The sequence below is a fragment of the Dromiciops gliroides genome, chromosome 2, assembly GCF_019393635.1.
Source record: "Dromiciops gliroides isolate mDroGli1 chromosome 2, mDroGli1.pri, whole genome shotgun sequence".
Classification (NCBI taxonomy): Eukaryota; Metazoa; Chordata; class Mammalia; order Microbiotheria; family Microbiotheriidae; genus Dromiciops; species Dromiciops gliroides.
In genome coordinates this window covers 164,770,842-164,784,698 of record NC_057862.1, presented here as the reverse complement: position 1 = coordinate 164,784,698, position 13,857 = coordinate 164,770,842, and the positions used below count along the sequence as shown (strand labels likewise).

General features: G+C 35.3%; 1 protein-coding gene across 1 annotated transcript in view; it reads right to left on the bottom strand.

The window, feature by feature from the left end:
• The window catches only part of WDR72 (WD repeat domain 72), a 255,840-nt gene that overhangs the window by 100,447 nt on the left and 141,536 nt on the right, over positions 1-13,857 (bottom strand). The window contains 3 exon segments of the mRNA XM_043980475.1: positions 175-254; positions 6,281-6,363; positions 12,965-13,773. Coding sequence (XP_043836410.1) covers positions 175-254; positions 6,281-6,363; positions 12,965-13,773 — 972 coding nt within the window.

Below are 13,857 nucleotides of genomic sequence, written 5' to 3'. Positions count from 1 at the left end.
TTTTTGTTTCTCTCTACCTTATACCTGCCACAGGCAATGTTTAAGCCATACTTATGAAACCCAGAAGAGGTACTGATAAAATACCTACTGTCCTTGAGTAAAGGGAGCATATCAAACAACAAATTGGGTCACAGCATGAAGAAGCTATCTTCTGCTGCATGAACTTCCTCCTACCTGTACAGATTGGTCTCTCCAGCAGGAAATTAGCTTCACCAGGGAAAGATCAGCATCGGGAAAATGAAATTCAGCTTTACCTAGAAACATGCAAAGTATTCATCGTGACTTAAGAGCATTCAAAACATCTAACTTCCAAGTCAGGTGACTGCTATGCTAGGTCGTTTGGCAACAGTTGATTTTCAGTTTCTGAAAATTCACATTTTGCAGTCAATTCAAATGCATGTCATCATTTCTTGAGAAGGTAAGGGTGTCTTGAAACCATTCAACCAGTAAAAATTATCCTTTTAGAAAGAAGAAAATTCTTAACTAACCTCAGGGATCTGCATCTCCAAGCTATTGACATTTGTATTTTCTACATGGATTGAGGAAGAATAATAAAAAAATAATGTAATGCAAAGGAATGTAGTCAAAATGTAATGATAGTCCTCTGAAATGACAAGAGGATGAACCCTTGAGGAGGAAAGAAACAAGTTATCTTTGGCAAAATACTTCTTCCTTCCTGGCTACAAACAAGTCTCAACTCTCCCCATTCTTTAAAACAACCCTCACAAGATCTTACCATGCCTACCAGCTTTCATCTAACATTCCCTCCCTCTTTTTCAGTTAAACTCCTTAAAAATGTGTCTACAATTGGTATTTTCAATTCTTCTCTTTCCACTCACATCTGAACTTCTGCAATTTGGATTCTGACTTCATTAATCAATCGAAACTGCTCTCTTCAAAGCTCTCAATGATTTCTAAGCGCCAGATCTCATGGCATCTTCTCTATTCTCATTCTTATTGACTTCTCTGCAGTATCTGATGCTGTTGACCAACTTTTTCTCCTGGATATTCTCTCCTCTCAGAGTTTTTCTGACTCTGCTTTCTCTTGGATCAATCCCCCCCCTTTTTTTTTGCGGGGCAATGGGGGTTAAGTGACTTGCCCAGGGTCACACAGCTAGTAAGTGTCAAGTGTCTGAGGCCGAATTTGAACTCAGGTACTCCTGAATCCAGGGCCGGTGCTTTATCCACTGCGCCACCTAGCCACCCCCTTGGATCAATTCTAACCTGTCTTAATGCTTCTTTTCAGTCTTTATTGCTGGGTCTTCATTTACCCCCTAATGGTGGGTAGCTCCTCAATAAACTTCAATGGCTCCCTATTACCTCAAGAATCATATATAAATTCCTCTGTTGAACATTTAGAGTTCTTCATAACTTGGATTCTCCCTACCATCCTAATATTCTCATATAGTACTATGCTCCATGTACTTTATAACCTAGAACACTAGTCTGTAAATGACCTTCTATCTTCTCTTTCTGTGTCTTTGTGCTGGAAGTTCCCCATGAAGAGAACTATCTCCTCAATTTCTGACTCTTGGAAAACCTGGGTTTCTTTGAAACTTAGGTCAAAAATCACTTCTTTTAGGGACCACACCCCTGACCCCCAGTATCATCTTCTTTAAGGTTAGCTTCCATCTTCTCTTTAATTTTCTTGCACATTCTGATTTATACGTGTTGTCTTCCCCATCAGAAAGTAAGCTTTTCGAGGTCAGAGGCAGTACTTTTTTTTCTTCGAATCCCTAGCACTTAGCACAGTGCTTAAGAATAGTCCTGATGACACTATGAGAATGAGCAATTTCCCCTCACATTATACCACCATGCAAGACACTTAATAGTGATGTGCACACAGAAGACGAACTTCGTTATTTCAATCCATTAGTCCTTCTAAACCCATCTCTTCTGTCATTACTATCTTGCTCTTTTACCAAGGTATTAATTCTATCTTCCTCATCCACAGAGTTACCCCTAAAGGATGAAGTCCAAGGGAGTACAGAGGAGGAGAAAAAAGGAGATGGAGCAGAAAGAGGAAAATGAGAAAGACCAAAAAAAAAAAATCTGAGCTGGGGAAATATAGCACTGTTACTTCAATCTCATGCTCTGCCAGAAGGTCCCGGGATGCCACCCCCAGCTTTTTCTGCAATAACATTTATTAGTCACCTATTATGTGCCAGGCAGTATGTTAGGCACTAAGGATGCTGAAAATATTCACCACCATCCAAAAAGGGTTTTCTAAAATCAGTGATATTATACTTTAAAGTCCTAGAGGGAAAGCAATGCTGAGCAGATTAATAATACTTGGGGTTTTTTTGTTTTTTGGTGAGGCAATTGGAGTTAAGTGACTTGCCCAGGGTCACACAGCTAGTAAGTGTTAAGTGTCTGAGGTGGAATTTGAACTCAGGTCCTCCTGAATCCAGGGCTGGTGCTCTATCCACTGTGCCACCTAGCTGCCCCCTTTTTTTTTTCCTTTGGCTTTTTATTTGGAAAATGCAGGAAAAAAATTCTTTAAACAATTTTATATTTTAAATTTAAAAATTTTTAAACAATACTTGTTTTAAAGAATAAGGACCAAAAGTTAGTGAGGCATTATAAATGGGATTTTTGTCAGGCCATATTGTTATAGAAAATAAGATCACCAAGTATAATAATATCTATTAGGTCCTATGTAAATGCTAGTTATCATTATTATTATCCCCATCAAGTGGTTGTCTAACCTTTGTTTAAAGATCTCACAGCTTTGTAAGAGGGTTAATTCTACTTTTGGCCATATCTAATTGTGATTTCCTTCGATTAAACACATTTGTTGTTCAAAAGATAAGGTCATCATGGTTATTTATTACATATAAAAATCTAACCCAATGATAAAAATGTGTGATGAAAGGGCATTAAAACCAATATAAAGCTAAGGTAGAGCTTATTGTTGTTGAGTCATTGCAGTGGTGTCTGACTCTCCCTGACCCCATTTGGGTTTTCCTTACAAAGATACTGGAGAGGTTTGCCATTTCCTTCTTCAGCTCATTTTATAAATAAGGAACTGAGGCAAACAGGGTTAAATGACTTATACATAGTCACAAAGCTAGTAAGTATATAAGGCTGGAATTGAACTCAGGTTCTCTGGACTCCAAGACTAGTGCTCTATCCACTGTAGCAGTTAGCTGTCCAAGGTAGAGCTTAGAGTAATCTAATTTAGATATTATACCTCAAATAAATCACAGCAGAGATGGTGATAAAAATATACATTTTCTTTCTTGGAGGGGGTTCCCCAAATTTTTTTTACATTTTAGTCATGTGCCCCAGAGTTGAGCAAGCATCATCCTGCTCTGAATTCATGGATTTCTAAAACAATATTCAGGTTTCCAAGCCTGTTCCCAAATTCTCCAGATTTCAGACTAAGCCAGAAATCAGAAACAGTCTTCTAACAAGCTCATTCATTAAGAATTTAGCTAAGAACTAGAAATAAGTCAAAAAGAAAAGGCCACTCAGCCAGTGAAACATTGTCCCCAAACCTGACCACTCATGAGCCTACAACTGACTGTCAAGTGGATCCTCAGGTCCTTTTGACTCATTTCACCCAAGATTCTTATAATTTTGGTGATCTGACTTTTTAGACAGTAGCAAAAAAAGAAGGGGGAGCATTAAGAGAGACAATGTCAATTGGCATGTAGAAGAAACTTCATATGACTAATGAGAAAGAAGATAGGGAATTTTTTCTTTACAGCTCCTAACATCTAAATATGCTACTCCTTTGTTGTCACATACTATTTTTTTGTTCCTCTTTTCCCTTTTATTATTTAACATTCCCTCAAATTATCATTAATTTTAAAGTAGAAGAGACACTGGGGTCATCTATTCTAAAAGCCTCATTTTACAGATAAGAAAACTGAATCCTAGACAGATTAAATGTCTTTCCCAAGATTGTACAGGGACTAAGCAATAGATATTTCCTCATCAATTACCCGTTGTGTCTTGGTTAACGATATCTATCAGATTTAAAACGAGAGACTGTTCAGGCATTTTTCAGTTATGTCTGACTCTTCATGTCCCCATTTAGGGTTTTCTTGGCAAAGATACTGGAATTGTTTGCCCTTTCTTCCTCTAGCTCATTTTACAGATGAGGAAACTGAGGCAAACAGGGTTAAGTAACTTGCTCAGCTTCACATGCCTAGTGAGTATCTGAGGCCAGATTTGAATTCAGGTCTTCCTGACTCCAAGCCTGGTCTCTATCCACTGCACCACCTACCTGCCCTAAAATTTGAGAGATAGGATGTTTTTGAAGGATCCATATTTTATTATACATATAACCACAAACAAAAATAATAAAATGACAAAATCATACATCACACTCTAAAGGCCAAATATCTACTATTTTATCTGATGAAAAATATGTGTATAAGTTTTAACAAAATGATAACAACTTGCTTCTATACCCTCCTTTTTTGGCCTTTTAATTTGTTGCTATCATTTTTTATATAGTCATAGTTAATATGATTCTTTACTCTCCTTGTGGTAATGCTGATTTTAGACAATGTTTATGATATCCAGCAAATGACCAGATGCAAATAATGTACCTAATAAATGCATTTTGATAGAAAATCTATGATATTACTCAAATGCAAATCAATGGATTAAAATATTATCACAACATCTGCCAAAAAAACCCGTCAGATGTCTACAATAAGAATGTGTTTGTTTGTTTTGGATCCAGACTTCTGCAGAGAAGTCCTAGTGTAGATAGATTGGAAATTTGTCTGTAACTTATAATCTTAGAGAGTTTCCTGGGGTGCTAAATGGTGGTTTTGGATCTCTAAAAAACTGTCATTTCTCACTTAAATTACTGTAATTAGTATATTTGAAATCTTTGAAGTAAATTAGTACAACTCGATTTAATATTATATATTTTTCAGTCAATGGTAGTGAATTGTCATCTTCAATCTTTTTTTTTCATTAATCAACAATAGTAAGAGAAAAGAAAAAAGCAAGAGATGTGAGGTATTAATTCAGCATAATTAAAGAACAAGAAAAGAATAGATACAATAGATTTCTGAATCATTTTAATATACTTTCCCCTATATGAAATACTAAATGCAAATAGGAAATGATAACCAAAAACAAGGTATGAAAATTGCAAAGAGAAGAAAACCCTGGGCAGTTTCCATGTCCTATTTTCTACTTCTTGAACTCAGTGTGTCAGGTGGATTCTTCTTTTGATCTTTATTCTTCTCCCCCCTCACCCCCCCCCATCCCTTTTTTTTTTTCTCTTTTTCACTTTGTTGACCTTGTGAATCTACCTTCAAAGCTAAATATTGGTCTTGATGATAACTACTTACTGGCATCATGGGGCACTTCACAGGGTACTTTAATGTGATGTTAAAATTTTAATATGAGCTAGAAACAAGAGCCAACTTTTCTTGGCATTGTCGGTGAGTTAAAAAATCTTAATTGCAACTTCAGGGGAGAGATAAAAAGAAAACATCTTGGCCTCACAAATATTATTCAGTCACTCTTTCCACTGTCATGAGTGAGGGGTTTCCTATGTCAGACCTTTAAGATGTACACTTTAGATTCTTACTTTATTCCTAGATTAAATATTGATGTGTAATATACACGTGTTAAGAGGAATACATCAAAAAGTGTTTGTCTCCTAATCTTTCTACTCAAATATTTTATTCTTCTCTAGTCTTATCCAATCCAAATAAGCATTTGGAGATCACATACATAATACAAAACAGGGTCCTAGGTGAGTGTAGGCAAAGACTTTTAGGCCTTTAAAATATAAAACAATTTTAAACAACAACAATAAAATCAAAATTATGAAATAATAAACACGATAGGCCCCAGAAAAGAAGCACAAGAAGGTGCTGTTTCTTTGTATTTGATGGGAGGGAAGCACTATATGAACAGTAGATAGTTTTGCTAAACTGAGTTTTCTCCTCTTTTTAAATTTTTTTGGGGGGCAGGTCAATGAGGGTTAAGTGACTTGCCCAGGGTCACACAGCTAGTAAGTGTCAAGTATCTGAGGCTGAATTTGAATTCAGGTACTCCTGAATCCAGGGCCAGTGCTCTATCCACTGCACCACCTAGCTACCCCCACCCCTTTTTAAAATTCTTAGTGGGTATTGCTCACTAGGACAGAAAAAGGGGGAATAAATTAAGAAAAGAAAGTGAAGCAAAACCAAATATCGATAAAATTAATTAAACACCAAAAGTACATCTATTTAAAATTTTCATCCTCAGCATGTAAGGATTAGAGAGCCCTTTGCTCCTTATTTGATATCTTAAAACTTACCATTTCGTAAATTGCCATAGAAACTTGAATTATCACTGCCAGCATTTTTTCCCTTGTTAGGAACAGATTCCAATTTGTGGTAACTGCTAGGAACAAACAAACAGGGTACCACTGGATGAGAAAAGTAAGACTGAGTGATTCATTGTCCATATATGGAAAACAAGCTCCAAAGCAAAATATAAAAGAAGCAAAACAAAGCTTTCTTCAGTGACCTGCCCATTTCAGGCCTCTCTTCCAATATTATCCCTTCCCCTCACCCCTTTTAGTAAAATATCCTAACCAGGTCTATTTACCCTAGACAGATCTAGTACTCTTGACACTTATCTAACCACCTCTACTCCCTACTGACATAATTTTAGATTCTATTCCCCAGGTCTCTTCCTTCATTAGGAGCCTATTAGAAAATTTTACTTCAATCACATAAATGTTAATAGCTATTAATATATTAACTGTCTCAGGTATAACTTGTGCTTCTTTTAAAAAGGGCCTTCAATATACAATGTTCCATATCTTCCCCATAAAGTCTAATGTTCTTAAATATTATATATACTGGGGGAAGCTGGGTGGCACAGTTGATAAAGCACCAGCCCTGGATTCAGGAGGACCTGAGTTCAAATCTGGCCTCAGACACTTGATACTTACTAGCTTGTGTGACCTTGGTCAAGTCACTTAACCCTCATTGCCCCCCCCCATAAAAATTATATATACTGAGATAGAACCATAAGGAAGATAGAGTTTAAAACTGTAAACTTTTCTATTTCTGTTAAGACAGGTGTAATTACTCTTTCTATAGCTGAAATCACTTTCCTTTAAGATTTAAATATTTTAAAATGTCCCTTATGACTTCCATTCTTTCTTTGAAGGGGTAAGGCACTGTGGGTATGGAATGTCAAGTACACTGTTACATGGTAAATGATTTGGTTGATTTTGCTGAACTATTACAAGGCTCCCTGGGTGGGAAGAGGGAAAGGGCATACTAAGAAATGAATGTGATATAAAAGCAAAAAAAAAAAACCCAAAAAACAAAAAAAACCCCATAGAATAAAAAAATTGCTAAGCAAGTTTTTTCAGGTATATTTATGTTCAAGGGTAAATTTTTAATAAAACAGCTAAATAGAAAAAAAGTCTATCATACTTAGTATAAAGTTTGTTCTAAGGAATGGGAATTCTTTGTGTTAAATCAATATTCTGTCATTGCGTATAAGATTGTGTTACTGATTTGAGGAAAATGCATGTCACTTTAACATCTCAGATTGGTTGCTAATTTTAAAAGTAAGAATTATGAAGAATAGTTCAACTATGTAATATTGTAATAGAGGTTAAAAAAGGTCAGGTGTTCAAACTAATGTCAGTGTAAACTCCTTTAGGGACCTTACACTGGACACGAGAAAAAGCTATGTTCTGACTTCGGAGGGTTGTTTTTTCAGGGGGTAGGAAGAAGGCATGGATCATGAGTTTTTATATGTATGTATGCATGCATGTATGCATGTATATATATATATGTATTTATATGTACATATACTATGTGTTTATATGTATGTCTATTTGTTATGTATGTTGTTTTACATATATAACATGAACACGGATAAGTAAATTCTATATTTGTAAATACTGTGTATATGCTTATATATGTATATATACTATGTATATACTTACATGTGAATACTATATATGTATACATGTATATACATATACATATACATATGTGGATAGATATAGAGATAGAGATAGATATAGATGATATAAAATTTACTTATCTGTGTTCACATTGTTTCCCCAAGTAAAATTTAAGGTCCTTGAGGAGGAGGATTGTATAATTTTGGTTTTTGTATCTCTGAGAGGCAGCATAATTTCTTAAAAATAGTAACTAACATTGGTATATTGCTTCAAAGTTTACAAAGTACTTTATATGTTATCTCAATTCATCTTCACAACTTTGTGAAGGAAGTGCTGTTATTATCTCCATCTGATAGTTGAGGAATTTGAGGCTCAGGGAAGGTAATTGACCTGCCCAGGGTCATTTAGCATAGAAATGTTTGAGACAGGATTTGTACTCAGGTCTTTCTGGTTCCTAGACCAACACTGTACCAATTTCTCTACTTAACTGTCTCTAGTGTATTTGGCAGTACTGAAGCCAGAAAGATCTGCGTTCATGTCTCAATGATGATATGTAGTAGCTATGTGACCCTGAGTAAGTCACTTAATCTAGAGTCTCTCTAAGCAACTCTCAGACTAGAACTTTCAGAGAAGGTGCCTTAGTAGAGGGAGGATCCTCATCCAGGAATTCCCCATTCCAATGAAACTACAAGTAAAGTCCCTATCCCTACCTCTTTGTATCTCTCATGCATAGCATTTTGCCTGGCAATATAAATGCTTGCTAAATGAATGAATGAAATTAATAATCAAGTAATTGTGTCAATGAAGGATTACTCGAATGTTTCACTGATTTAGATGTTCTTTTTAAGACAGCAACCCAACCTGTGGTGCCTGCCTGTCTCATGGGCAGGGTCTCATGGGTTACATGACCTCTGCTAAGTTTACCCAAGGTAATTGGCCTAACATCCAATAGACCTTCCTCACATTCTTAAAATATGGAACAGAATTTTGAAAATGTTCACTGGTCATTCTTCACCATTCCAAATGGCAGCCATCATTTTATATTATACATTTCTCTGATGATATCTATTTATACGTGTTCTGTTTTGAAATTCTTCATTTGTCCTTTTTCATACTGTTCACACCTACCATGAACATTTCCAGTACCCTCTGTTGGGCTATTGTGGTCTTTGTTTTGATATTATAGAGCAACACTGGTAGAATTCTGGCATTCAAAATATAGGCCTTTGTTTCCCAGAGAAGTTGGGGGTCTTTAAAAGAGCAATGTTACCCATTATCCTCCCTTGCTTTAATTCTGGGCCAAACTAAGTGCCCATTTCTATCACTTGTTACAAAAAGACATCCTGACACAGGAGCTGTATTGATTGTCATACAGTTGAATGCTCTAATCGAAACATTAGTTATGCTTCCTATCTTTGGTCATTCCTGTGTGGAAGTTGGGGATAACGGCTTTTCAGGAGTCAGAGCCTCTCCCAGAAGGCTCTTAAAGGTTTCAGAACTTGATGCAACTGGTACAATGTCACCTGAAAACAGTAGCATCTGGGGAAACTTCCCTCCCCTGCTGGATTTCCTTCATGACAGTAGTAAACAAATATCTCCCAGTCACATGCTTTACCTGAGGTTTATAATCAAAGGGTCATTGAACAATGTTTTTTTCAGTTATATTTTTTTTAAGAAATCTTGAATTATTTTGATGCATAGTAAGAGATAGCTTGTGGGAAGAGAGACTTTAAAGTGGTATTTTACTTTGTGGAATTAAATGTTTTATTTTCATAATATACAGGCAGTAGGCACTATAAGATCTTTTATTTTCTATTTCATTCAAATGAATGATGGTAAATATACGTGGAATATCATTTGTAAAAGTCTGCCTGTTCTGCATAAATAGTCTCATCCAGGATACACTTGATAAATGTGTGAATGGTAGGCATATAATCACCTTTTTTAACGTTAAGAAGATCTAAAATTTTCCAATTCCTTGGATATCTTTTCCTCAATCAGGTACCTTGTGAATCAATACCTCTACGTCCTCAAAGTTTTGTCACATCCAGTACAGATCTTCTCTATTTACCCTTGGTCCAATCAGGTTAGTTTTCCTATATTTGTTCTCTTCTCAGTTATTTGTACCTCTTCTATAATGAGAGCATACAGGTCTGTAATGCTGAAATCAAAATTAAGTCTCTGCTGTCCCTGATAATGAAAATAATATTGCAAATATATTGTGAGCTCTTTTTTTCATTTTTTTCTGTTTGTTACTTTTGATCTTCATCCTCAAATATTCTTGGAATATCTTTACTTAGCTAACTCTCTCACCAAGCATGCTTTAAATTGTTTTTTAATTTCCAATGGTTTTCTCTGCTTTATGAAATTATATTGTTTACAATCTTCCATCATCCTTTAAAATAAGATTTTACAGAGGTGTTTTGTCCTTAGTTATTCTAAATCAGTGTTTTCTTTCATTGTGATCTCTTGTTTCTTTTTCTTTGTTTGTTTGTTTGCTTTTTGAAGGGCAATGAGAGTTAAGTGACTTGCCCAGAGTCACACAGCTACTTAGTGTCAAGTGTCTGAGGTAGGATTTGGACTCAGCTTCTCCTGAATCCAGGGCTGGTGCTTTATCTACTGTGCCACCTAGCTGCCTCCTCTCCCCCATTGTACTCTCTTAAAGACAAATAAGTTAAGTATTTGCTAACTACAACACTTTTTAGCTTCCTTTAGTTTCTTTGTTGTGGAAACTAATTTACATTGAATAAACTTCTGTTTAAGATTATAAGTGGTATGTTTATCATTTCTATTGGCCATTGTCCATTTTTATTATAATTTTAAAAAATAGGTTACAGTTGGGTCGTTTCAATTGCATGCCACAATCTTTTTATTATTATTATTCTTTCTTTTAGCTTTATACTAATCTTAACTTTGTTTAAGTAAGTTGATAGGCAGACCATTTACAAATAGATGATTCTGCAATATTTTCATATTGTTGACTTCTTATATTAAAATATAATCATCTATTTTATTAAAAAAGAACTTTCCACATCCAGTGCCTATCAATCCAGTTCTGAAAAACAAAACAAAAAACAACAAAAAAACCCCCATTCATGATAGAAAGTTCTTTAGAGAATATCTTGATGTCTTCATACTATGAAACTGATGTTGATGCATCAAATGCATTTTTGAAAATACATATTATGATCACTATAATAAGAGATGACCAAATGTCCATGAAATTATTTTTCTTGCCGCTTTGAGGCATACAATAATATAGGTGCCACCAACTCCAACCTTTGCTTATTTTTGGAGTACTCATGGACCATCTTCCCACTTAGGTATAATTTTCTTCTTTCTTCTGATTTCATTTATAGTAAGAATGTCAATATTGAAATGATCAACTCCTCCAATGGTATATCCACTCATTATTCACTGGACAAGGCACTCACATTTAGAGTTCCAACAGTTAAGTTAAAGTTTAGAGTTAGTCTAAAAACCATGGGATTCTTAGCTCCATCTGTCCTCTTTGCCACCATTTTCTCACTACTGCAGAAGGGGAAGGGAGTCAAAGATAGGATGAGGATATTTCTCTATTATTCTTTTTTTTCATAGATTGCCATAATTCATCAGTAGATAGCATTTACTAATGAAGGATCTCTCCATATGTAGCTACACTGATCACTGGAAAGCAGTCAGTGCACTTCATAAAATATATATATATATATGAAGAAAAAAGAATCTAGATATTTATTCTCTGTCTCTGACCAAAAAATCCTCATAATATAATTTTCAATACATGCTTGATTGAGTATAGGAAAATCAGTAATATAGTAGCGTGACATTTTATGAATGAGATTGCTAAGCAATAGAAGATGAAAAATGAAAAAAAGATTGATTATTGGACAGGAACAATAAGTATAAGCTAGAGGTACAAATGTACATCTAGCAAATTCATTAGTCCCTCCAATAACGGGGGCATCTGAGAGACAAATAAGCAGAGCTTAGCGTACTTTCAGATAGATTATTGAAACTTTTTCTAAAGAGGATGACCCAACACAAAAATATCACCATAATTTAATGGTTATCTAAATGCTACTCCCACTTCCTCTAAGGATGTTTCCACAGATACTCCATTGATTCCTTTTTTTTTCTGACCTGTTACAACATTTATATGTACCACATATTTTGTAGTTGTCTCCCAATTACATTAAGTTTAATTGATCTTTCTATGTAAGTCTTACTTGTCTAATGAGTTTATAAGTTCTTTGAGGGTTGGGAGCATTCCATAAACTTAGATATCTCATAATACCTTTCAGAATGCTGGGCATACATTTACAGCTCAATAATTAAATCATTGTAGAATTAAATTAAATATAATAATAAAAAATATAGAAAATCATGCAAGGGATGACACCTCAGAGAGAGGCATCAAAGTTGGGTTTTTTGTCTTTTTTTTTTTTTAGACATCAGTAACTAAAAGAGAAACTTCCTTTACTTTCATATGAAGAATAATATGATTTGGTAAGATCCAAGTATTTAGCACTTTTTCTTCCAAGATGTGAATTTAACTTCTAAAAAGAAAGATAAAGGTCCCATAGTTAAATTCCTTTATCATCATGAAAAATTTATAACCAGAAAAACTATTTCAAATTCAAAAATAACTATGAAATAAATCATCAAATTTAACCATGTGTATATGTGTGTGAGTGTGTGTGTGACAGATGTAGCACAGTATAGTGGGAAGAGTACTGGATCTGGGGTCAAGAAAAACTGATTTCAAATACTTGTGCACCCTGGAATGATCCTCATCATTTGTGTGACTTTGGATAGATAATATGGTGTGCTCTATCCAGGCCTCAGTTTCATCATGCAAATATTGGACTTGATGGCTTCTAAGGATCCTTTCTGCTTTGATTCTATGATCCAGGTTTAATTAAACATATTTTGAGTTTATCATGTTGATGAATATTTCCCGTGAAAAATAAGACAAATTTGGTAGGTTTTTAAAATAAAAATGCCCTTCTCTCTACCAAACCCACCCATCACCAAAAAGGGGGGAAAAAAATCACAAGTACTTCTTACCTGTTAGTTCTGTAGGCCAAGTCTAAAGGCATGTTAATTAACTTATTAACTAAAAACAGTTTGCTTAATAGATATACTATAGTGTCTGAACCTTGCGACAAATCACTTTCTAGCTCTCCTATAGATTCAGGTTGACTTGGGAGGGCAGCAATGTATTTGTTTGACAAGTCTAGCACTTTCCTGGAAAACAAGTTGACTACTGAACACCCATCCTTCGTTCCTGGATTGCCAAAGTTCCAACCAGGCAACATCAAAGAGAAATAATCTTCATTTGAAGCTAATCCTAAAGAAACTGGATACTGAAGCCTTAAAATGTTTAGATGTTGAATGCAAAGATTGTCCAATTCTTTATCCACACCCCATGGTAAGAGGCAGGACAAGAGGAGTTTAGCTGTATCTATCATGAGATTGATATCGACTTTTCTCGGTGGTACAAACTGAGCTTTTTTGGAGCTCTTCATTTTCTTCTGTCGTCTGATGCCCTCATTTTCTTCAAAGGACTTGCCTGGGCTCTCTCCCTGACCCTGGGTCTCACAAACATGTTTCATCTGCCCTTCCACTGAAATAGAGTTGGTGGTTTTACTTCTTTTCAACGCCAATGGCCTTTTCTCAAAAGTGCTTCTGGCTCTTTTTAGAATGTCACTTCCATGCCATGAGTTGGAGGAGCTAAAGTTGTTGAATTGGGTGGTGAGCAAAAGTTCCACAAGATTTTCCAGGTCAAAAAAAAGGACATGAAACTCAGTGTTGCTCCATTTGTTCTTCACTGGTAACACGTTAAATGGACCTGAGAAAGATGTAGTATCTGGGAACTAATAAGGGAAAAAAGAAAAACATACAGATGAGTCATAAAGTCGCAAGTGATGAGTCATTAAAATATCTTGTGAAATAACCAC